We start from the raw sequence: 25,806 nt of genomic DNA, 5'->3' as shown, positions 1-25,806 counted from the left end.
TCCCCGGCTCGCAGGTCAATCAGGGAATAAGGTAAATGTCTTTGGTTTAAGCTGACCGGCCAGGGTTGACGACTTGACCTTGTTTAAAACTATGATATCAGCACAGATTCTTGGCAGTTGGCTATGGGGTGGCTGGAAATGCCTCCTTTCTGGTCAAATGGAGCATTTACAGGAACAGGAAAATTCTCTCAGTTTTGGTTTGCTGATGTGACATTCTGGGCAAGTGTGGCCCATCTTGGGCATAGAAGTTTATTTCAACACAACCTAACAATGCATTTTCAACAAAATGTCCTTTATTTCTACCTCCTACCTCCTCTTCTCTCTATTCCCACTGCTGCTCTCCTGACTTCCGCACGATTATCTCTGTAGCCTCTTAACTGGTCTTTCTGTTTTTTCTTCTGCCTGCCTCAAATCCACTTTCCACACAATGGCTAGAGCAATGGCTTTATTTTTATTTTATTTTTTTTGAAGATTTTCTTTATGTATTTATGGGAGAGGGAGAGAGAAAGAAAGAGCACAAGAGCGCGGGGTGAGGGGCAGGGAGAAGCAGACTCTCTGATGGAGCAGGGAGCCAGACTCAGGGCTCCATCCCAGGACCCTGAGATCATGACCTGAGCTGAAGACAGATGCTTTAAGGACTGAACCACCCAGGCGCCAGTTTAATTTTAAGTTAAACAACATAATTGTTCAGTAGAAGCATTCCCCATGCGGTATTTCAGAAATTTATCTAAAATTCAAATTTAACTAAACATCCTGTATTTTTGTTTGGTAAATCTGGGAGTCCTACCTGCGGGCCAAGTCATCGCTATTTGAGACTCACTGGCCTGGGGTGTTTTTACCAATTGCAATGAGTCAATTTTTTTTTTTTTTATTGGCTTGTTTTTCAGGGTCAACCCTACATCCAAACAGTACCATAATTATAGTGAGTATTGTGCCTTTAGAACCAGATTGTAGGGAAGGAAAAAGAATCTTTCCCCTACCCTTCTAGGTTCTGTGGCTGAGGACCCTCGTCACAAAAGTCGGATTAACAAGAGAAAACAAACTGCAGATAATAACATGTGTACCTCATGTGTCCACACAGGAGACCCAGGAAAACTGAGTAAAACCCCTTGAAATGGCCCAAACCAACACCTTAAACATCATCTCCAGCTGAAGAGAATGGAAGATGGGATACCGCAGATTTAAGTCATTGCTTTCTCCATTAATCGGAGAACTAATCTCCAATGGAGATTTAGAATCAACCTCCTCTTCCCCAGGGAGGCCCCTTAGTAACTGGGAAATTTCTTTTATATATATAAATGTCCTTTACAAAAAAGTAACTTCTACTCTGTTTTCAGAGATTCTCTTGTGTGTCCGAAGGTTTTCAGAAACAACCGTATCAAAACAATCCTTATGTCCAAGAGGCGTATGTTAGGGTGGTGTATTTTGCTACCTTTCTAGATGAAGTCAAGAGAGAGACATGGAATCCAATTCGGTGAGTTTTGGTCCTGACGGGAAGTTGAAGAATCCTCTGGATCAGGGAGGAAGGAGCTTGGAGAAGGAAGCCAGCAGCAGCCTTAGGGAGGCAGGGAGGGTGAAGAGTTCTGGGGCCAGCAATTTGTTGAAAGAGGTTATAAAGAAACTGAAAGGGGTTATAGAAGACTTGCGTAAGAACGTGAAGCACCCAGGGGAAAAAACGTTAATGTTTACATCAAAGGGAAAGATATTCAAGTGTCTTAAGTGTTTTAAGAAACGCAAAATCAAACCAAGCCAAAAGGAAAGTCAGCTGCTACGTTGGTGGTTACTGCGGACTCCCATCCTCAACAGAAGAACTTGTTCATTCTTAACTCCTGGGAGGTTGGTCCGAAAGCCAAGTCCAAGGTAAAGTATGTAATTCTTGTTATAAAACTTACAAAAATAGCTCATTCTGTCCATCAGTGGAGTAGGAAGAAGTTCCCTGAATATACGTAGGCTCAGGTCTTGGATCCTGGCCCCTTACTCTTGGCCACTGAAGAAACTTCAGAGACTGGAAAAATCACATCAGTTTGCTTGGGATGGTTGAAACTGGTTCTTTCGTGGGTGTGTGTGGATTTTCTAATTCTGGAAAATTTCCACACTTCGCTTTGATTGTGTTCAGAGATAGTGTGTGAATGGTTGGCATTATATTTATTATATAAAATGTTTAGAATGTTGAAGAGATTTGCTGTATTACTGTGTTTGACCAAGTGGCCTGGTGATTCCATTTAAAACATGTAATGGGGCAATTGATTTCAGACTTACAATGCTAAAATTGAATATTATAAAAGAATTTGGCTGAATTTATATTAGAATTTTTAAGACAACTAATATTTATTATGTTAATAAGTTTATTAGATATATGAGACCATTTCACTGGGGAAGTATTACTTGTTAGGTTCAGAATTAAAGTACTTATTAAAGAAAATTAAATATAGTGATATTATAAGTATAATTTAAACATTGAAGGATAATTTAATTACCTAGGATATAAATGGGACTGAAATCTTCAAAGATCTGAGTTTTTTCAACTTGAATTGCTCAAGCTTTATTCAAAATGCCCGTGCAAGTGAACACATTTATGTCTATAAAATAATATAGCTTAAAAACTTCATCTATTATTTAATTTATTACTTTAATTTATTTATATTAATCAGGACCATCACGGAGAAACAAATGACTTTATCCATGCTTAAGGATAGCAAGTAATCCAGGGCACCTGGGTGGCTCAGTAGTTAAGTGTTTGCCTTCAGTTGTGTCGTGATCCTGGGGTCCTGGAATCGAGTCTCGCATTGGGCTCTTTGCTCAGCAGGGAGCCTGCTTCTCCCTCTCCCACTCCACCGGCTTGTGTTCCCCCTCTTGCTGTGTCTCTCTCTGTCAAATAAATAAATAAAATCTTAAAAAAAAAAGGATAGCAAAAATCCATAATGACAGTTTTGAAGATTATTTTTCTATTTTTCCCTTTTTTTTTTTTTTTTTTTTTGAGCAGGATGGGGAGGTAGAGGGAGAAGGAGGTGATCTTGGGGCACCTGGGTGGCTCAGTGGGTTAAAGCCTCTGCTTTCGGCTCAGGTCATGATCCCAGGGTCTTGGGGTCGAGCCCCGCATCAGGCTCTCTGCTTGTTGGGGGGCCTGCTCCCGCCTCTCTCTCTGTGCCTGCCTCTCTGGCTACTTGTGATCTCTGTCAAATAAATAAAATCTTAAAAAAAAAAAAAAAAGAAGAAGAAGGAGACGATCTTGAGCAAATCCATGCTGAGTGTGGAGCCTGACAGTGGGCTCGATCTCAGGACCCTGAGACCATGCCCTGAGCCAAAATCAAGAGTCGGCTGCCTAACTGAGTGAGCCACTCAGGTACCCCTTGAGGATTATTCTTCATGAAAGTCAAGCCCGGGGTAGATATACGTGGTTCTAACAAGCAAGTCTGCTCATCCCTAGCCTTTCTCAATAGCCACTGAAAACCAGATTTCAATTAGGAAATGTCTTAACTACCGTGCCCTATTTTGAACCCCGAGTCCTTCCTGCGAGGCTGGGAACTTCCCTTTCCCCTTGACTTTGCTCCCTTCTCTCCACATATCACTACTGGCAGAGCAAATGTGACTCAGAAACCGGTTCCTCAGGCTTGTAACTTTAGATGATGCACACTTAGGTCATTGCGCTGTAAACCAATGCCCGTGTTTCGTTGGGCTGGGCTCTCTCGTAGGTGTGTTGCTGCCTGTGTTATTGGAAGAGCATTCCACAAGTGTGGGAAGAAGGGAAGTGCCACCAGTCTCAGCTTCTAGGGACTTTTCTCTTGGCAGGGAAGGATTTTATGTTAATCAGAAATACTTCCAGAAGATTCAAGAAGCGGTAAAGGCAACGCCAATCTGCAAAGGGCCGGCATGGGGATCCTATACTCTGAGGTATGTGACCTTTCTGGAAGATTCCAAAGGTGTTGAAAACTGCTCTTGCTTTTCAAATGCAATTTCCTGCCCCTGTAAAAATGTGTCCTTTTCTTGTTTAGCTTTCTGTGAGTGTTAAGCCCAAACAAAGAGCTGTGTATTCATCTTTTTGATATATTTAAAATTTTAAAGCCAATTATTTTGCCATTCTAAAACTCTACCCATGTCCAAGGTGAGAGCAGTACGCTATCTATGTCACGATGTCTAGATGTTTGTGGGGGTAATTTGGATCTTGCAGGAACTTCTGAAAATGGAGTTAATGGAGTCGTGTTTTCTGATGTCAAACTTCCAAATGAAAATTGTATCCAACTGGATTTTCTAAACATACAAAAATAGACCGGCTCCTTTATGGAACCACACGGACAGAGCGACACCTTTCAGCTTGGCATTTGAAAGAAATTCACTAGCGGCAATTATAAATAGAGATTATCCCTGCATAAAAGAGGATAAATGCAGAATATATTTGTGATACTTTGAGTTTTTTCTTTTCCCATCTGATCAATCCAAAAAATGTTTTCCGCTGTATTGAAAGTAACCTATTAGAATCAAATAAATTTGTAATAATGTGTCAAAGGAGTACAAGTAATGTATACACACTTTGAGTTTTTTCTTTTCCCATCTGATCAATCCAAAAAATGTTTTCCGCTGTATTGAAAGTAACCTATTAGAATCAAATAAATTTGTAATAATGTGTCAAAGGAGTACAAGTAATGTATACACAAGAGTGTAAGGGGTAATGATGTTATTATGCACAATTTACTCCCTTTCCTCTCTAACACAATTAACCGGTTATTCTGCATTTCATTACAAATGCTCAACACAACCTCCTTGGGTGGTTCTCCTCCTCATATTAAAGACAGTTTCTCTGCTTTTGCAATTGTTTCTAATACCTGTCCGGTGCGGATGCGTGTCTGTGCATGTCTTTCTATAGTCGGTACACTCGTTGATTAGTTTAAAATTCCAGGCATGTCTTGCTCAGTGATTCTAGTTTGGTGAAGAGATCATATATATGAAACTGACAATTACTACCCCAGTGTTTCTCAAACTTTAGATTGCTGGAGTTTGAGGAAACTAAGGGACAGGAACTTGCTTAATGCAATGTCGAGAGCTCCCAGCCCAGACAGTCCATTTCACGCACTCAGTCTGTAGTAGGGTCGGAAAACAGCTTTTGGGGGAGCATCCCAGGTAACTCTCCCATAGGTGATCGGTTTACCACCCATGGGAGAGAAGCATTGCTGTGAGGCTTGGGCTTTTCAAATTTTAATGTGAGTACAGATCACCTGGATCTTGTTCAACGGCAGATTTTTGTTCTGTAGATCTGGGTAGGGCCGAAGATTATGCATCTCCATTCCTCAAAGCTTATGTTGTTGGTCCGCGGACCACACTTGGCGGACCGCACTTGGAGTAGCCAGGTTCGATCTAGATCCTGAGAATAATTATGTTAAAAAAAACATGTCTCTGCGCAGTACAATTGTTTGTTGATGGGGTGTTGATTTGGCAAGTAGTTGAGTGAGTCAAGGCAAAGTAAGATATGTTGAATTGTTTTTGTTTTGTTTTTTTAAAGATTTTATTTATTTGACAGAGAGAGACACAGCAAGAAAGGGAGCACAAGCAGGGGGCGTGGGAGAGGGGGAAGCAGGCTTCCCACTGAGCAACACTGGGTGGGGGGGGCGAGGGGGCTCGATCCCAGGACCCTGGGATCATGACTTGAGCTGAAGGCAGACACCTAACAACTGAGCCACCCAGGCGCCCCTGTTGAATTGTTTTTAAGTATTGTTGGGGAAAAGAAAAATTTCCTGTACTCTTCAAAATTTCTTCTGACTTCTCTAAGAACTAAATTGACCTTAGATTAACAGAAGAAAATCAAATTTAGTTTTGTATATATGGGAACCCTACCAACCTGAGAGTTCAAGGACAGAAAGGTAAAATGAGGTACATATGCCATCCTGAACTAAGGCATGCAGTAGGACCCAGGATTCAGCGGAGAGAAGGCCATTCACAGGTGAAAAGGAGAACAGATGTTTAACCATGAGATGTGTGCTCTGCCCTACTAATGGTCCCTCAGATAAAATTTATTTCTGGAAAAAACTCATTCTGGGAGAGACCCCTAATTTAATTTCTTCTCAGTAGCTCAGGGAAGAGCAAAATTTTCTTTTGAGCCTGCTGGATCTTGATTGCCTCTAGCTCAAAAGAGTTCACATGCTAAAGTGGGGAGACTTACCCTGAACCCCTTCAGTATCTATGAGACTATCCCCAGAAGTGGAATCAGTGTTTCACTTTCCAAATATATGGAGGACAAAGCAACTTGGAATTTACTGTATTTAAAGACAGATCCAACAACCACACACACACAAACCCACATGTATGCACATACCCCTAAAAATCCCTAACATACCTAGAAGCTCACGGATAATTATTCAAAGCTCGTAATTAATATTGAACCAAAGGTAATCTAAGGTAGTGTTGAATTAGATGTTTTGGCCATGTCAATCCATATCACAAGTGGATGTGGATTCTAGAACCTTCCATCTGATTGTGCACACTTGTCCACTAACTCCAGCATCAGTGACGTGAAACACATGATCCCTGGGAAGTCCACTGTTTCCAGAAAGAAGGCAGTTGACTATCATTTTGGCAAATAGTTTCTCAACTTGCAGAATTCCCCCTTGATATCAACTTCTTTTTTTTTTTTTCTTAAGGTAAAAGTGGCCACCACTGAGGATTGTAAAGTCATTAGTAGGACTAGCTCTAGTGGCAGGTTTGTATTGGGAGTAAGTGTTAAATCTTCTCCAGTGTCAGCTGGGCCCAGGATGCTGTTTGCGGAGTGGATGTGTTTGTTCTGACGTCTTGTTCCGTCTCATTCCTCCCCCGTGGTTGATATTGGGAGACCCTCAGCCGGTATGAGCGTGCTCTTGCTGGACTCTGCTGCAGGGACTGTGGCGTGTTTGCTGGCTTTAGATAGAGGGATGGGGCCCAGGGCAGTAGGTTCTAGAGCTGCGCTGATTCTGCCCAAGGTTTTAAAGATACTCAGTATCCCCAGATGTCACCTAGACTAACACTGCGTGTTACTCCACGCCCAGGACTGGAACAATCTGGCAATAGATGAGCAATAGATGTAAGTGCTGAGAAGTGGGTCCTTTTATTTTTTTTTTTTTAAAGATTTTATTTATTTATTTGACACAGAGAGAGATCACAAGTAGGCAGAGAGAAAGTGGAAAGCAAGTTCCGTGCTGAGCAGAGAGCCTGACTTGGGGCTCGATCCCAGGACCCTGAGGTCATGACCTGAGCTGAAGGCAGAGCCTTAACCCACTGAGCCACCAAGACACCCTGCATCCTTTTAGCTCAGAAGAAAGCTTAGCTTGCTTTCTGTAAGTGGCAACTGTAGTCGCGTGTGGGGTTTACCTCTGAAAGGAAAAAAAAAAAAAAAAAGCTTAGCCTTACTGTCTGGTGTCTTGAGGCAAAAGGTCTGGGGTGGCCCTTCTGTGAGACTCTCCCATCTCTGATTTCAAAGAAGTTGCGACGCTCTGGAGTAATCCCTCAAATACATAAATGTAACCGACCCATCTGTGATGTATGTCCCAGTCTCTCTTCTGCCCTTGGCCAACAGCTCTGCATTGCCTGAGTGTAAAGAATTGGAACCACTAAATTAAGAACAGGGCAAGAGCACCCCAGGCCTGCCCTTTCCTTGGTCCTAGACTGCCTCAAAGTACCTTTTAAAAACAATTTTAGGGGCACCTGGGTGGCTCAGTGCGTTAAGCCACTGCCTTCGGCTCAGGTCATAATCTCAGGGACCTGGGATCAAGCCCTACATCGGGCTCTCTGCTCAGCAGGGAGCCTGCTTCCCCCCCTTTCTCTGCCTAATTGTGATCTCTCTGTCAAATAAATAAATAAAATCTTTCAAAAAAAGACAATTTTAATTCCAGTAGAGTTAACATACAGTGTTATATTAGCTTCAGGTATGCAGCATAGCGGTTCAACAATTGTCCACATTGTTCCGTGCTCATCCTGATAACTGTGCTCATCATCGGGCATCTATTAAAAAAAAAAAAAAAAGACTTTTAGTAGAGTTCAACTTCCCAGTTTGAGTGTGGGAAGCTCTTCTACATTGGGGAGGTAAGCTTGTCATTTTTTTCCCTAGAGGGGAGGGAAAAATTCTTTGTCCCTCTACTCATTTTGGGTTGATTGGCTGGAGCCCTGCAAATCTGACTGACAACTGAAATCGTAACAAAAGAAAAAGAAACAAAGTTTATTGGTATGGGCCTCGTGCATCCACGTGGGAGCACTCCAGGGTGAAAAACTCCCAGTTACTCTGACAGCATCTCAAGCAAAGGACCATATGTTTCTAGAGAAGTGATCAGACCCAGGAGACACTGACTTTGAGTGTGTAGGGTGGCAGACCGGGGAGGACAAACATACGGTGGAGCTAATGGAAGACCAGGGCTACTTAGTCCATCATTACGCCATTTCCTTTGGTGACTTCTCTGGGCTGACAAGGGGGACTTTTGTCCTTCCTGGCAGAGAGCGGAGGGGAAGCCCCTTCATAAATTTATGTCAGGCTTTTAGTTGAGTAGGAAGAAGGCAGAGCTTTCCTTACAGCTGCTTCCTCTCAGTTGACCTCAGCTCAAAAAAATCATTATGCCAGAGGTATATTTTGGGAGATACACACACACACACACACACACACACACACACACACACACACACACACACAGAGGAATAGTTGACTTAACATTATATTAGTTCCAAATGCTTCAATAGTTTCAAATACACAATGACTCTGTATTTGTCTGTGATCATCATCATGGTAGGTTCCATGAGTATCCATCGTCACAGAAAGTTGCACATTTTTTTTCTTGTGATGAGAACTTTCAAGATCCACTCCCTTAGCTACTTCCAAATACATGATACAGAATTAACTACAGTCACCACACTGTACGGGATGTCCCGATGATTTAGCCATTTTGTAACTGGAAATTTGTACCTTTTCACTCTTTTCACCAATTTAGCACATTTCACATTCCCCACCCGCCCCACCCCAGGCAACTGCCGATCTATTTTCATGCGCTGGATTTTTTGTTTTTGTTTTTGTGGTTTTTATTTTGCTGCTGTTGACGTTGCTTACATTCCACATATAAATGAGGTCATATGGTATTTGCTTTTCTGTATCGCACTTACTTCGTTTAGCCTAATGCCCTGGAGGTCCATCCATGTTGCAAATGACAAGGTTTCGTTCCTTTTTATGACTGAGTAATATTCCCAGTCATGTATATGCCACACCTCTGTCCCTTCATCCATCCGTGGACACTTGGGATGTTTCTGATCTATTTTTAAGAAAGAAGGAGAGCATAAGGAAGCATTCCCGGGTTGTGCTAACATCTGCAACAGAGGATAGGCTTAGAGCTCAGTGAGAGAACCTGGGTTAGAATGATCTATCCGTGCTCGGGAGGCTGGGCCCTGAAACAGGGCTGACTTACGAAGCCCTTATCAAACGTATTTGTTCACACTCTTTACAACCACAGCAAACATTTAATTAGGGCTTGTTACATATACGGTGATGTTCTAAGCACTTCATGTGCATTAATGATTTAATACTCAGAGCAACTATATAAGAGAATCACTGTTAATATCTTTATTTTACAAATGAAAAAATTGAGGCAAAGAGAGTTTAAGCAACTTGACCAGAGTAATGCAGCTAAACGTACTTCCTGGCTGGAGATCGGGGGCTGCGAGAGGAGACCTGTGTTTGTCTACTCAAGGGAATTATGCTTACCCCACTGCGAACATGCAAAGCTCTGTGTCTACTTGCTTTCTCAAGAGGGACACCATACTCCCTGAATGTGTTGGTCTTAACCGCCCTGCTCTCTGCCAATATGCTTCCCCACTAGGATACACTGTTGCCTGTTTCTCAGAGGAAAAAGAATAGGGAACCCTGAATCCAGGTTCCAGAGAGCTGCCTTCTACCCCTATCCAGCCGACAAGTACTTCCCTGTGCAGTACTACAAAAATTAGAAAGAAGGAAGATGTGTAGGAACTCAACTCAAAGAGGTCAGGAATTCATGCTTTAGAGACCTGTACAACTTTCTGTAGACTCTTGACCCTGTCAGCTGGGGAAAAGGCCCCCAAAGAAATATCTTGAAAATCATATCAGAATGATGTATCCCTTTAAACCTGGAAAAGTCTAATGATAAGGAGATCTATGAGCAGAAGGACTCACAGACACATATCCGCCACCATCACCACCATTAACGTTAATCTTTTGGGCATGGGCCTACTTGTCAGTGAGGCAGATGTTACTATAGAAAAAGGCACATGGCAAAGAGGAGAAAGATTGTATTGATGTATAATGTCCACAGAGAGCAATGGAGGTTAAACAGGGCTTCTGGGGAGAGCTGGTAGAGTCGAGAGGAAGAACTCAGGGAGACAAGAAGAGAGTTGTGGGCAATGGGAAGGCCATTGGACTGAAAATCAAGAAAACATAGAATTTATACTGACCATCCTGGGAACTCTGTGGGACTTTATATCTATAAAGTGAGAGCAGGGTGAGATCTGGTTTAGCATCGAGTCATTCCATGATATGAGAAAGAAAGGCAGAGACAATGGAAACAAGATGCCTCCTTCGTGATCTTACCAGCTCTCTCCACTTTGTGTGTTGAACCCCTAGTACTGGCACTGTGTATTCAAAAAAGAAAAAAAAAAGCACTATCCTAATTGGTTTCTTAATTCTTTCCTTATAGAAATATATTTTTTTTCAAGATTATTTATTTATTTGACAGACAGAGATCACAAGTAGGCAGAGAGGCAGGCAGAGAGAGAGGAGGAAGCAGGCTCCCCGCCGAGCGGAGAGCCCGATGCGGGGCTCGACCCCAGGACCCCGAGACCACGACCCGAGCCAAAGGCAGAGGCTCTAACCCACTGAGCCACCCAGGCGCCCCTCCTCATAGAAATATTTTTACAAACGATAAATGTACCAAGTCACATTTTTTAAAAAATATTTTATTTATTTATTTGTCAGACAGAGATCACAAGTAGGCAGAGAGGCAGGCAGAGGGAGAGAGAGAAGGAAGCAGGCCCCCCGCTGAGCAGAGAGCCCAATATGGGGCTTGATCCCAGGACCCTGGATCATGACCTGAGCCGAAGGCAGAGGCTTTAACCCACTGAGCTACCCAGGCGCCCCCACATTTTTAAGAGGAAATGATTACTTGAATGTACGAACGGGAACCGGGGCCAAAAATCTGTAAATATTTCTTCCTTCGTTCACTCATCCATTTATCGAATCTACAATATTTGCTGATCACACATTCCAGGCCCGCGCTGGTAGATAGTGATAAATAAATAGAAGTGGACCCTGACCTCTTGGAGTTACCAGTTTCAAAAATGAATATACGCATAAAAAAAATAAGTATAAGTAATTTAAAGTGGCATCGAGGAAGCATCAGGCTGATGAGAGGATATATGGGGGGAGAGGGGGTTGCACATATGATCTTTGACCTGAGGCTCCTCTTAGATAGTGATGCTGGAGGAATGAGCACCAGTCTTGGGACCTTGGGGCGAGCCCCAGACAGAGGGGACGGATATGTAGGGGACTGGAAGCATGGACGGTTGAGCCTGTCGCAATGATGGACAGAGGGGTATAGGAAGGTGTGCTGGTGACAGCGGCTCGTCCAGGTGCGGGCAACGAGATTCACTGTCTATACGGAATTTAGAGACTCACAAATCTGACTAGAGGTGGTTTTGCTTCTTGGCGTCACCATGCTCCAGTCATTCTAGCTTGGTCCCCCTTGGTCCCCTTCACCTTTGGGTAGCCATCGTTTGACAGAAGGTCCGGGTGTTCAAGAGGCTGTGAGGGTGAGGTTTCTGCTTCCTCCAGGCTCCGCACTCACCTGTTTGCTGGTCTGAGGCGGTAGGGAGCTATCTGGGCTTCTGATCGGCTCCATCCTGGCAACTGGAACGCACCCTTTCTCCTCCTCGGGTGGGAGAGGCTGTCTTGCTCTCTCCTGGTCATCATCACTGACCGCAGAGCTTCTATGGTCTGAAGTCAGCAGGGAGGCTCCTCTGGCCTCCTGGCAGCGAAGACAACATATTCTCAAGCGGACCTTGTAGGAGAAAAAATATGAAACAGATAACTGTGCCCTGCCTCCGGGTCTCCTCATTGCTACCATTCCTCACAATCCAAGCACTTCTGGGACCTTCCTTCATACTCCATAAAGGCTCCATGGGGCTAAGAAAACCTTCTAAAAAAAAAAAAAAAAAAAATCCCTGTGCCTTTTAATTGACCCGGAAGAAAGAACTTACCAAGAAATTTCCAAATCACAGTGTGTGACAAAATGAGTCATCAGAAAGAATGGCCTGTGATTAATTGTACCAATAAAATGAAGCCTTTGATATCATTCCCTAGGATTGCTTAATATGAAGGGGAAGAACATGTCTTCTTTTGTTTTCTGAGAAGACTTTTCTTGAGCGCATCAGAATTACCCAAATCATTTTGCTTCAAAAAGCACAAATTCTTCTCAGATCTTTGGCTGCGAGAATGGAGGGAAGAGTACCAAAGGATAGAATCATCACAATTTTCCAGGTTCTCCACGGGCTTCCCCTTCACTGAGACTTCCCCCAAGTTCCAGAAGCTTCAGAGGTCAACAGAATCCATAATAACCCTTCCCTCAGCCCCAGGGGACAGCCTCTTCCTCTTTCTGGGCCCTAGACTTCTGTCAGACTTCCCTCCTGTCCTTGTCGGTGCTTTCGTGACCCCGAGCTGCCCCCTACTGGACACTGGGAGTTCTCAACGGCATAGAGCCTTTTCTGCGGTTCACTCAACTCCTATGCCTCTTGTGTTGGGGGGACCCACAGAAACTCTGTGCCTGAGATATAGGAAGCTTCGGAAAGATTAAAAGGTCGGGTTGATATGTTAAGTATGATCCCCTGAGTGGGGTTAAGGAAGCCCTCAGAGGCACTGGGTGTCTTTTTATTTTTTTAATTAAAGATTTTATTTATTTATTTGGCAGAGAGAGAGAGATATCACAAGTAGGCAGAGCAGCAGGTGGGGGGTGGGGTGGGGAAGCAGGCTCCCTGCTGAGCTGAGCACCCGATGCGGGGCTCGATCCTAGGGCCCTGGGATCATGACCTGAGCCGAAGGCAGAGGCTTTTTAACCCACTGAGCCACCCAGGTGCCCCTGGCACTGGGTGTCTTAACACTTAGTACTGGTGTATTTAGCTCCATTTTGTTTGTTATTTAAATTTAAGTGACAGGGCATCCCTGCGAAGGTAAGGGCATCTCCCTGCAAGTTTCTGAGCAGTGTTTGTGCTTAAAAAGGACTAGCTCTCTGGGGCGTCTGGGTGGCTCCGTCAGTCAAGTGTCCCACTCTTGATTTCAGCCTAGGTCATGATCTCAGGGTTGTGGGATCGAGCCCTGCTTTGGGCTCTGTGCTCCGTGGGGAGTCTGCTTGAGATTCTCTGCCTCTCCCCCGACCAGTTAAAGCCTCTGCCTTCAGCTCAGGTCATGATCCCAGAGTCCTGGGATCGAGCCCCGCATCGGGCTCTCTGCTCCGTGGAGAGCCTGCTTCCTCCTCTCTCTCTGCCTGCCTCTCTGCCTACTTGTGATCTCTGCCTGTCAAATAAATATATAAATAAAATCTTAAAAAAAAAAAAAAAAGCTTCACTGGTTGGGCATCTGGGTGTCTCAGTTGGTTAAGCAGCTGACTTCGACTCAGGTCATGATCCTGGAGTCCCAGGATCCAGTCTCGCATCAGGCTCCCTGCTCGGCGGGGAGTCTGCTTCTCCCTCCGACCCTCCCCTTTCTCATGCTCTCTCTCAAATAAATTTAAAAAAAAATCTTAAAAAAAAAAAAAAAAAAGCTCGCCGGTTGCGGCATTTGGCCATGTTAGAACATGAACTGATTAGCCAATGACCCTGAGGTCTGCCCCAGCTGGCGCTGAGTAACCTGAATCCAAGCTTCTCGAGCTCTGTTTTCCTACTGTTGAACCCTGTGCGGGCGCGCATGCGCACACCGTATTCCCAGCTGGTAACTGCATTTCACGGGGTGAAGACGGACGCGTTTATTCTCCTCCCTGACAACTGCGGCTGGCACCCAGGGGAGGTCTGACTTTGTTCCCAAACTAAAGAAGGACCGAGTGAGCAGGAACAATAATTTCCATAAACTGAGCCCCATCTCTGTGCCCGGTATTATCCTAAGTGCCTTTTTCTTTTTCCTTTTCTTTTCTTTTCTTTCTTTCTTTCTTTCTTTTTTTTTCTTTTTTCTTTTCTTTCTTTCTTTCTTTCTTTTTTTTTAAACTCTCTAATTAAAATCGGTCTGAGGATATTCAGTATTTGCCTACCGTGTGTCAGTGCTGTCTAAGTACTGGGGATAGGACTCGGATGGGTTCCAGTGATGACTGGAAAGAGGTAGCGTCTGTCCGCGGGGCGCTGGCAGCCTGAACTCGGACTCCCGGCCGCCTCCCCTCCCCGTGCCTGCGCCCCACGATCATAAACGGTTAAGAGAAGACTGACGGTTACCCGGTTGCGACGAACCAGCGCCGACCCTGTCAGGAAAGATGGATAAAGTAAAAATAAAGTGAGGGTACAAAGGACGGGTCAGCAGGCGGCCAGGTGGGCAGAGAAGGGGAAAATGGGTTTGCACCGAGGGAACAGGAAGGGCAGAGGCCCAGGTGGAAGGAACCGAACGTGAGGTATTGACAACAGAAGAGAGGTCCAGAGGCGGATGGGTGGCTCAGTGGGTTAAAGCCTCTGCCTTCGGCTCAGTTGTGATTCCCAGGGTTCTGGGATCGAGCCCCGCATCGGGCTCTCTGCTCCGCGGGGAGCCTGCCACCCCCCCACCCCCCCCACCCCCCCGCCTCTCTGCCTACGTGTGATCTCTGTCTGTGAAATGAATAAATAAAATATTTTAAAAAAAGAAGGAGAAGAAGAGAGATCCAGAAGGAGGACAAAGTGGGCAAGGGGAGGTAGGCTTCTGTCTTGCTGGTGAGCCCCCATCACGCTCTGCAAAGCTCCTTCTAACATTCCGGAGATAAAAAGCATCGAATGCAGTTAATTAATTTGTTGTTTATATATTATTTGTCTAAAATAGGTCTTTGTTCCTGTGCTGGGTTCCTTGAGCATAGGGGGTCAGATGTCTTCATCTCATCTCCTAGGGCTGCCCTCAAACCCCCCCCCCCCACCATGCCCATTTTGTCTTCAGTGAAGTCCTGCCTTTCTGACAGGCCTCCTCTACCCAGCCGCCCACCAGACAGTTTCGTCCCTGACCTGAATCTCCAGTATGCTTCCACGTTCTCCCTCCTTCAGCAAACACATCTGAATGCCAAGCAATCTGGGAAATCCCAAGAGCTTCCTCACGGACTTAGGCTGAGTTTTAAGCCTAGGCAAAGGGAGACCAAAGATCTCACCTACAAAGCAATATATTACAATTTGGAAACACATGAGGTTTAGGTGACTGCGGGAGGATTTCTCTCCTATGGGGGGGGGGGGTCTCATTATACCCCTATTGCAAAATCTGCTTCTGTCTCTCCCTCTCAGCCCATCTGCCAGGCGGCCTACCAGAACGACTTGGGTCAAGTGTGGCGGTGGGTGAGAGAAGACAGTGCCTGCGTCAATGTGCGAGATGGCTTCAACGGAGACACTCCCCTGATCTGTGCCTGTAGGCGAGGACACCTGAGAATCGTTTCCTTCCTTTTAAAAAGAAATGCGGATGTGAACCTCAAAAACCGGGTGAGGCTATTACCCATGAGTAGAGAGAGTCAAGGACCATGGTAATCCTTTCTCCCCACAGCAATGGAAGTAGTGAATGCCATTCTCTTGTTGCTTGTAGCTCCTGATATCAAAAAAAATTTTTTTGCCTTACTTTAGAGGGACAGATACATACTATTCTATTGGGCTAAAAAAGCCAAGTAAATCACAGTTCATTCAGCAGGCATATTTTGTGGTTCATTATGTCCTTGTACTTCTGAAAAGAAAGGTAATGGTTCACTCATTTGACTAGTGAGAGCTTCTTCCTTTCTTTTCCTCCTCCCCCATGCTGTTCCCTGCCTTCCGGCTTCCCTCTCCCTGTTCCTCTTCCTCACCATCACAGAAGTAACAGGAAAGACTTCCTGGAAAAAATTATTGACCCGGTGGTGTTATGTCTTTAGGTTTTTGCTTACTGGGTCAGTGTTCTCCAAAGATCCTACAGGTTTGCTCTTGGACTGAAGGATGCCAGTGAGACATTTGTCAAGGACAAAAAGCTCATGAACCAGAGGCTCCTTGAAGCCACCCAGAAAGGCATAAAGATTGTACTAAAGATGCAGGGTTAGCCGATGGAAACTTCAGAATCAAGGAAGAGCAGAACACGTGTGTATTGCCCTAAGCATCCTTTCAGAACACCTTCGAGCATTCCGTGTGTGCATCAGAGCAACAAGCAACATTTAAAGCACACCGAGTAAATATAAAAAATCATTATTTGTAATAATTATGAGTGCCCTGTTCCCACTCACATATATTCAGTGAGGAAAAGCAGCCTGTAGGGCCCCCTGACCCCTCCCAAGTCAGGTTCAAGACCAGCTCATTTAGAGAAATAATATATTACCAGAAAATGGATCGCTCCTAGACCTTTTTGTTTGTACTGTTGTTGCTTTTTTTTTTCCTTGGTTGGGTTTTAAAGCAAGTCAGGCCTGCACTGAATCTCACAGATATGCAGCTTAGTGGAGACTATGACACACTCTCCCTAGCTCGCAGCTGAGGACCCAGCTGTGTGTGCTTTGCGGCGAGTGACAAAGACAGACGTCTGCGGATTCACGACCTCTGTCCGGAGACTCGCTCATTCGGAAGCTGTGGGCCGGAGGTGCCGGTCAACACGGGGCGGGGGCCCGGAAGGGACGAAACCTGAGCCAGCCCTGCTGGATCCTCTGGTATCATGAACATCTTGGAAAGGACTTGAGGGTATGATACTTTAGAAATTAGAGATCTTATTACAAGAAGGGCTTGGGTCCCATTTTCTATTTCGAAAATATTTTTGGTCATTTTTAAATGCTTAACCTCTTAATTTTCCCCTAATGCTAATCGTGGTACGTTAATAATTTAAAGTGCCTTCTCATTTCTTAAATCTATGTTTAGGACTTATTTTCAGATGTACTAAATAAACAAAGGCCTGAAAATAGAACACACAGTTCTGCTGGTGATTTCATATGCACAGGCCTAATAGAGAACATCAATTCTATGGAAACAAATTATATATATATATATATATTTAAAAAATATATATATATATATATTTTTTTTTTTCCTGTCAAATTGACCAGGATTAAAAAAGGAAACCAAGTGTTGATCAGGAAGGAAGTTTAAATCATTATGGTTTTACCAGAGCACAGTTTAGCAATACAATATGAAAAGCATTCATACTTTTCACGTCAACAAGTATACTTTTGGAAACTTTTGCTAAGGACCAATTTGGAAATGTTGACAAAGCTTTATGAATGAGGATGTCCAAGTAGTGTAATTTTTAAAAATGAAAAATTAAAATCTCGAGATGTCCAACACATAGGATTTGGTTAAATAAATTAGAATAGCTCCAGTCAGAGGAAGTCATACAGCTGTTACAGTCCTATGTTTAAAAGTTTTAAATGACATGGGAAAATGACCCGTTCTAAATGTGAATTGAGAAAAAAAGCAGACATGACTTTGTACATGCAGTATGACCCTACATTTTAAAATTTGACATAATGCATTTTATTTTATTTTAATATTTTGTTTATTTATTTAACAGAGAGAGAGAGAAAGCACAAGCAGGGGGAGTAGCAGAGAGAGAGGAAGAAGCAGGCTCCCCGTGAGTAAGGAGCCTGATTTGGGGCTCGATCCCTGGATTCTGGGATCATGACCTGAGCTGCAGGCAGCCGCTTAACTGACTGAGCCAAGGAGGCGTCCCCATATAATGCATTTTAAAAGACTGGAAGACAATACAGCCAAAATATCAACAGTTATTTCTGGGCTATTTGATAATGGGTAATTTTAAATTCTGTAATTATATCCTTGTCTAGTTTACCAATTTTTTACAAAGAACATATATATTAAAAAAACAAAAATTATTCTTATTTAAGAACAACACCTCCCCCAAGTGGAAACTAACATCTCTTTTCTCTCTGGCTTTCTCTCTCTTCGCATTGATTTGGTTGGTGTTCCAGTCACCATGGACTGTTTTGCATTACATTTATTGGGCTTGTTTCTGTCTACCTTTGTTTGATTATGAGGCCCGGAAGCTTTACATCCCCCCACAACCTCTAGAAGCTTAAGTCTGTCACCTGATAAATATTCACATATTTGAAGAATTAAATTGACTTAATTCCATTCTTCCAGCACTGCGTGTATGCATGTAGGAACAGGAAAATATATGCCACGTGGTTAAGATTTTCCCATAAACAAACCACAAAATGAGTAATCATATACCATAGATGAGTCAGGGATAGTGATAGCTTTTCACACTGAATTCAGTCCTATGTTTATATCTCAATGTATTTTCCCCCCCAAAACTAACATGCATGTGAGAATCCATCTTTAAAAAAATTTTTTTATTTATAGATTTTTTGAGAGAGAGAGCATGCGTGAGTGGGGGAAGAAGCAGAAGGGGAGAGAGGGAGAGAGAATCTCAAGCAGACTTCCCACAAAGCCCACGTGGGGACTCCATTCCCCAACCCTGAGATCATGACATGAGCCAAAACCAAGAGTCGGTTGCTTAACTGACTGAGCCACCTAGGCACCCGCCCTGAGAATCTGTAGACTATACTGTGTTTGATATTCTCATCAAAGGAGATTTGGCCTTATTAATCAGACACTCTCCACAGAAAGAGTTACCATGGGTACCCACCATAAAAATAAAAAGCGTAAACTAACCTTTTTTTTTTTTAAAATAATGTAGTCTTTTTTTTTTTTTCCTAAGATTTTATTCACTTATTCAACAGAGAGATAGATAGATCACAAGTAGGCAGAGAGGCAGACAGAGAGGGGGGGAAGCAGGCTCCCTGTTGAGCAGAGAGCCTGATGTGGGGCTCGATCTCAGGACCCTGAGATCATGACCTGAGCCGAAGGCAGAGGCTTAACCCACTGAGCCACCCACTGCCCCCCCTTTTTAAAGTAAACTCTCCTGCCTAACATGGGGCTTGAACTCATGACCCTGAGATCAAAAGTTTGCATGCTTTACCAACTGAGCCAGCCAAGTGCCCCACAAATGAAACTTTTTAATACGACAATCTGAAAATATGAAATTTGAGACAAATGTTAATAAAGAATTTATTTCTCTATTTTATTTTCTTAATTTTCAGAAAGAGAGAAACTGCTTGCATTATGCTGTGAAGAAAAAATTTACCTTCTTTGATTACCTCCTCATCATCCTCTTAATGCCCGTTCTGCTTATCGGGTATTTCCTCATGGTAAGTAACACGGGTGTGATCAAAGGGTAAATGGGGAGATCAACAGCATGACTCAGCAAGTTTTGCTGGGCCAGTACCATGTAGAGAAACAGTAACAAAATAAACTCCTGGTTGGTATTCGAAAAATGACATTTCCAATATCCACGTAATGCTGGGATTGAAGGAAAGTGAGAAGAAAGGCAGCCAACTAGGTTGATCTGTGGGAAAATCATCTGTGAGATGTTTATTTAGAAAACTAAATTAATTTTGATTAAGAATCATCTGAAGAAAGCAGAAAATCCCGAATATTAAAAAAAAAAAAAATCCCCGCTTGTGTCTTTGCACACATCTTTGAGTTTCCAATTTTTCTGGACCTGCCCTGTCTTGAGTTAAAAAACAGATCCCAAGAGATCTGCAGCCAGAGGTTGACAAACACCAATCATCTTTACAGAGAATTTAAAGCCAGTCTTTCCCCTTGACAGAGCTGAATAACAAAAGATACACTTGGTGTAGGAACCAGTCCTTTTAGGAGTGGAAGATGAAGTATGAGATGGTTATTTTGTTTTTTTTCAAATGGAGCTACGGCTTTGCCCTGACTCATTCCCTTTTTCCCACCTGGTTCCCCAGAGTCCAAGTCCATCCTTGAGCGATGACTCAGCAGATGTGTCACTTAATCCAATTAAATGACCGAGCTCCCTTCTCCCCATAGCTAATAGACCATGGACATTGGTTATTTTTGCTAGGAGAGGCTCCAGGACAAAGTCTGCCCATTGGAAGTGTAATTACCTCCTTGGGTATTTAAATGTCACAATTTGTGAAACTCTAATTAAATACGATAATGCTGATTTCGATGCTTGGATTTATGGAAAAAAGAAAACACAAGTCACCGAGAGACACATCATCTGCTTATATCCTGGAAAAGTTCTTAAAAAATTAATTGCATATTTAGTGCAGAGCATTGGTGTATTTGCCGTTTCCGGGCAGGCGAGGGATCTGCCGTTCATTTCCAGAACGATCACAAGGGTGATGAACAAGGCTCGTTCAGAGCTTGTTGACACACAACCCTGCTTCGAAGACAGTCGGAGGTTTAAAATTAAGCACAAGGTGTAGTGGCGAGAGAGGACATTTTAGAGGAAGGGACCAGAAAGGGCTGTGTTACTTCAGAGAAAGGGAGGAGCCTGTCTAGGCTGTGCAGATGTTGACGTGGGAGGGAATTACAAATAAAGAAGGAGAGTGGGTGGGGCTTCCTGCTAGGCGGAGGGGATGACCTTCAGGACTCGCCCACCTGTTCCTGAGAACTGTGCTCCCAGACAGTGGGATGTTGGAGGGTTGCTCAAATTGTCCCGTGGTCAGAAACTCAGGGGAGGGGCAGGAAACGTGGATTTCTGAGGAGTCTTGTTCATTTCATTCCTTTGCTCGATCATTCAGCACATGCTTACTGCGGACCTACTCAGTGCACACACGGCTGGTTGGGAGGGATGCAGTCGGGAAGCAAACAGGTGTCGTTCTTGTCCTCGTGAGAGTCAGAGAGGACTGAAGAATGGGTCATTAATGAAATAACCACAGAAACGCATGTAAACTTACTACGGAGTAGGTGATAGGGGGAGGTGATCTTCTCCCAGAAGAGAGATTCCACCGAGGGGGGTAGATCAGGGAAAGCCTCCTGGAGGAAGAGGGGCTTGGGCTGGGATATTAAACATGGATTTACCAGGCAAAGAAGGGAGGTCTGGCATGGGGCCACTGAATTCACATTTCCAATTTCCTGGATGCTGCTGCTGCTGTCCCAGGACCACACTCTGAGAACCCAGGCTTTACCTGCCTGATATCAGAGGGGGTGGGGACATGGGGGAAATTTTAAGAACGATGCAGAGACGCATAAAGGGGTTGGGATTAAAATAAATCTGTTGAGTAGAATAGTCTAGGCATAAGTTGGAGAAAAGTGTCGTCAATGAACTTCTTCTGTATTTGCTCTTGGTAACAGGTGTCCAAGACCAAGCAGAATGAGGCTCTTGTCCGAATGTTGCTCAATGCCGGGGTGGACGTGAACGCCGCAGACTGTGTAAGTTCGTGGGTGTAGTCATTTAGAAAGAATATTCAAAATGGTGTCTGCAGGCAGCGTATTTGTCACCTACAAACTTACTGGCTTTATTTTCCTAGACGCCTCTCCGTTTTCCCTGGCTTTCTTTACGTTTCGCTTGCTTTCTTTTTGTTTTACACTGCTAGTCGGGCAGCCTTGAAGCTGTGAGGCTGCTGCCATGAGAGTCATAGGAATAACATCTTTACTGACTAGAGGACATGTTTTAAAAGAACCGCTCCACCCCTGGTGAGAAGTTAGGGGAGAAGAAGGCTCTGCTGAGAAACTCCCATCCTCCATCATAAAGGCGCCAGAGTCCGAGTGCCTACGTGTCAAACTAGGCTTGTCCCTTTTTGCCTGTGTGCCTTGTGGCCGGTCATAAACTTGTAGGTTTGCTCACCTGCAAATTCAGACGTTGACAGCACCCACCTTGCAAGGCTGACTGTGTAAAGTGCTTAGCAGAGTGCCTGGCCCAGAGTACCGGCTGCTGTAGCCGAGCTCCCAGCCCACCTGTAAAAGTCCCCATCTGTTAACTAGATCAGTAAGGATCAAGGTCAAAGAGCCCAGATGGTGGTGAGGGCAGTGACCAGCGGGCAGCAGCCCTGAACTTCTATTTCTAAAAATCAGGTTTTGTTTTTACCTTTCACCCCTGCACCCCTCTTCCTCCTTAAATGATCATAAATAGATCAAATGTTTATTGGTATGAACTTTCATTTGCGTCCATTGATTGGATGAAATTTTGGCTTCTCAATTCGGTATCGGGAAAGTAGGCGATTTGAAATTAGAGTCGAAAAGAGCCAGTATTTTCTTTGTGGTCCCTAATTTGTGTGGGAGAACACAAGGGAATAAGTTTATGCAAAGCATGTGTTTCCTTTTATTTAAAATAGGATTTTTGGATTAATTGGAGTAGAGGACCACTACACTCCATCATTTCCTTAGATAACTTTGAAATGTACTAAGTAGGATATTATGAAAGATTAGGGAAAGGTTTGTTGAAGATTTTTCTTGGTCTTCTTTAAATTCAAAAGGTTGAAAACTTTGTGGTCAAAATTGCTCGAAGATTTTTTTTTAAAGATTTTATTTATTTGTCAGAGAGAGAAAGAGAGAGAGCACAACCAAGGGGAGCAGCAGGCAGAGGCCAGAACAGACTCCCCGATGAGCAGGGAGCCCTATGCAGGACTCGATCCCAGGTCACTGGGATTATGACCTGAGCCGAAGGCAGACACTTAACTGACCTAGCCACCCTGGGGCCCCTACTTTTCTGGTCCTCTGTGTGTCTCTAGTTGCATGATTACATTCGAGTGCACACTCGTGTGCACACACACTTTCCCCACCATTTTTCTAAAACTGTCTGAATATTCAGGTCGTTTTTCTGCCTCTAAGTGATGCGGTGCATTGTATTTTTAGGTAATTAGATTCTTTATTTCCCATGGCACGTTGGGAGCCAGATCTTCCACTTAAACCATCTCAACACTCAATAAAAGTAAGCGATCGCAACATTATTCGCTATGATCTCGGAAGAGTTAATAAGGTCTGATATTATTTTGTCCACGTGGCCACAGTGGCTTGCTGCTTTATGAAAGCCAAAACTGGGGGGCACAAACACTCCAGCTAGATATTTCTTTTCACTTGTAGTTAGTGTTTTAAATTATACCAAGAGTGCAGATGCACTGTTTGGTCCTCTGTTTCAGTATGGCTACACAGCCCTGCATTATGCCTGCCAAATGAAAAACCAGACCCTCATCCCTCTGCTTCTGGACGCTCGTGCTGACCCCATGATCAAGAACAAGGTAAGCATCTGTGGACAAGCATCCGAGGTCCCTTCTAGCAGCATCGTCTTCCGATTTCGACTTTTTGTTGCAGTGAATTAATTGCCTCTGATGTTTTTAAGAGCAAAACGTACTGTCTTCATTAAGCAATTAAGTTATCCTATTACTGTTAGAGCCAAATGACATTTAAGGCCCTTGCTAAGAGTGTGAATCAGTCGATCTGGACTGTTTACTAGATCTTTGGCTTTGGCATTGGACTGTATCAGAGATAAATGACTCTAATTTCTTTTTCTCCTCAGCGTGGTGAGAGTTCCCTGGATATTGTGCGGAGATTAAAGTTTTCCCAGATTGAATTAATGCTAAGGAAAGCATCCTAATCCTTGTGGTATCACATGGAGAAGTAGAAAAAGTTAAAGGACTGAATTCTATCTCCATTTTGGACAAGTGGTCTGTGGACCGTTGAACCCGGACGCTGTGATTTTTTTGGTTACCGTGGGTAACCGTAATGGTGGTTGCCACGGTTAACATTTTGGAAGAGCTTTGTATTTAGAATTTTCTTTTGCCCAGTGGAGTTCACCATGGCCACCATCCTTCTAGGAGAAACACTAAAACTCTTGGAGTCTCCATTTGAGTCCAAAAAAAAAAAAGGTGATGTTTCAAACTCAGTCTCTTCCGAAGAAAAGGATCAGAGTTACCTGGTTTGGTTTTCTCTTCCTAGCTGTGTAGCTCTTACCTGGCAATTTCATGCCCAGAAGACAGCTGTTTCTCTCTGTCCTTTTTGAGTAGTAAGAGGAAGAACCAAAGTATACATATTTATATGGACCGATGTGTTGGGGGAATGGGAGATGAGCTTCATATGTAAATATTTACTTGGTGAAACAACGTCAACAAAATCATCTTCCACTCGTCAGGGGTGGGAGTATTTATGCCACAGTAATCAGCAAATGCCAGGCCAAGGGGCAGAGGGAGAAGGAGAAGCAGACTCCCAACGTGGACCTGGATCCCAGGACCCTGGGATCATGACCTGAGCCAAAGGCAGATGCTTAACCCACTGAGCCACCCAGGCGCCCCTCCGGAAAGCCAATTTAACCAGCATAGCTCTAGACATTTTGCTATCGGTTTACAAATAAAAGTCATCCTGATTTTGAACAAAATCCTGTAACCACCGAGACCTTCGTTCAAAAACACCTTTCTGACTCTCCTGTGAATGTGAGGCAGCTACTAAGCTTGTTGATTCTATTTATGTTCATTGGTAAAATTTAAAATAGCATCGTTAATTATTAGACAAAGGACTTCTTTACAAGAAGTAGAGCAACAGGGTGGGGTGGTATCTGGGTTATGCTTCTGGGGGAGAGAGAGAATATCAAAATATATTTCATAACTTTTTCATCAATGAGACCCAGTAGAAATAAACACATTTAAAAAATGGTTGAATTTTGCAAGGTGAGACAGAGTCATTAATATCTTCCGACATGGACTAAACCACACTATTTGTGGCAATAAACAAACAGTCTAAGGAAAAGATTAACCATCCTTGAATAGCATAAGGGTTTAATGAAAATCCGATCCAGGAGTATTTATTGAACTACGTACAGAGCCTTAAGGTACATGTTTTGTGAGGGACATAGTAGGGTGTAGATCTAGATTCTGAAGCCCTTAAGTGTCTCTTAAATTATTTAGGACACATTTGCTTTGAATGAGGTCAGCAGGTGGCTCTGGAGAATCAAATAAACATGAACTTTACGCACCAGTATACCTCCGATTTGGTTTGTAACATTACGCTCTCACTCATGTGATCTGTTAACTGTCATCTTTGAAACTGTGTGAACGCTGACCATCTTTCTAAAGACGTAAATCCAGATTTGTGGGTGAGTTTGGGCTCTTGTCGAGATCCAAAGACAGAATATGTGACCATTTGTGTCATTAGGCTCATGACCTTCTAAAGCTTCCTTCCCGGTTTTTAATTTTTGAAGGCAGGAAATGGGGCCAGGCATTGGCAGCCTCAGGCAGTAAACGCTCATATGAGCTTGGACTTGGCACTAGGTACTGAAACATGGTTGTCCTTCATGCAGGGTGTAATGTACTTACTGAAAAAGTCACTGAATATCTTACCAGATTACTTCCTCTGAGACTCAACTCTTACACTTGGCCCTTTCTAATGATGCTTAAAATATATTTCGTCCATACTGTTTTTTTTCCTCCCACTCTCTCTCTCTCTTTCTTTCTTACGGCAGCTCAGCTTCGTGGGAGGGTATGTGCTATGGTGAGTGCTGTGAATTGTGTAAGACTGATGAATCAGACCTGTACCCGTGAAACAAGTAACACATTATAGGTTAATAATAATAATAATAATAATAAAGCAGCTCGGCCTCCTGAGGTAGTGTGATGTCTTTATGGCAATAAGGTGAAAGTGTCTACCTTATTTTGTTATAGTTACAACAGTTCAGAGATTCAAGACTTCTGCCTCTGTCCCAATCCATCCCTTTTCTCGACTGTTCCAAAAATATGGCTTCTAAAAAAAATTAACATTGTAAAGGGGTCTGCCTGAATGACATATAGCTAATGTCCTAGCTAATTAGTCCTAGCTAATTTCTAGTTGTCAGGTCAGACCAACTCTCAGGATGGCAGAATGTAAAATAACACGTGAAACCTG

At 43.6% G+C, this 25,806-nt stretch overlaps 1 protein-coding gene across 2 annotated transcripts; it reads left to right on the top strand.

The window, feature by feature from the left end:
• The first annotated feature begins 3,720 nt into the window (after positions 1–3,720).
• ANKRD22 (ankyrin repeat domain 22) lies at positions 3,721–25,528 on the top strand. 2 transcript variants are annotated; one of them, XM_080822335.1, is made up of 7 exons: positions 3,723–3,891; positions 15,454–15,645; positions 17,675–17,734; positions 19,224–19,331; positions 21,292–21,369; positions 23,076–23,174; positions 23,453–25,528. In XM_080822335.1, the coding sequence occupies exons 1-7, from the start codon at positions 3,871–3,873 to the stop codon at positions 23,528–23,530; spliced, it is 636 nt and encodes a 211-aa protein (XP_080678461.1). In that variant the 5' UTR covers positions 3,723–3,870; the 3' UTR covers positions 23,531–25,528. The 2 variants fall into 2 exon arrangements, with proteins under 2 accessions (XP_080678462.1, XP_080678461.1); XM_080822336.1 differs by lacking the exon at positions 17,675–17,734 and having other exon boundaries at positions 3,721–3,891.
• The last annotated feature ends 278 nt before the right edge of the window (positions 25,529–25,806 follow it).

Source organism: Martes martes (genome assembly GCF_963455335.1).
Source record: "Martes martes genome assembly, chromosome: 14".
NCBI lineage: Eukaryota > Metazoa > Chordata > Mammalia > Carnivora > Mustelidae > Martes > Martes martes.
Note: the sequence above shows the minus strand (reverse complement) of the source record. Positions and strands in the feature narration are given on the sequence as shown.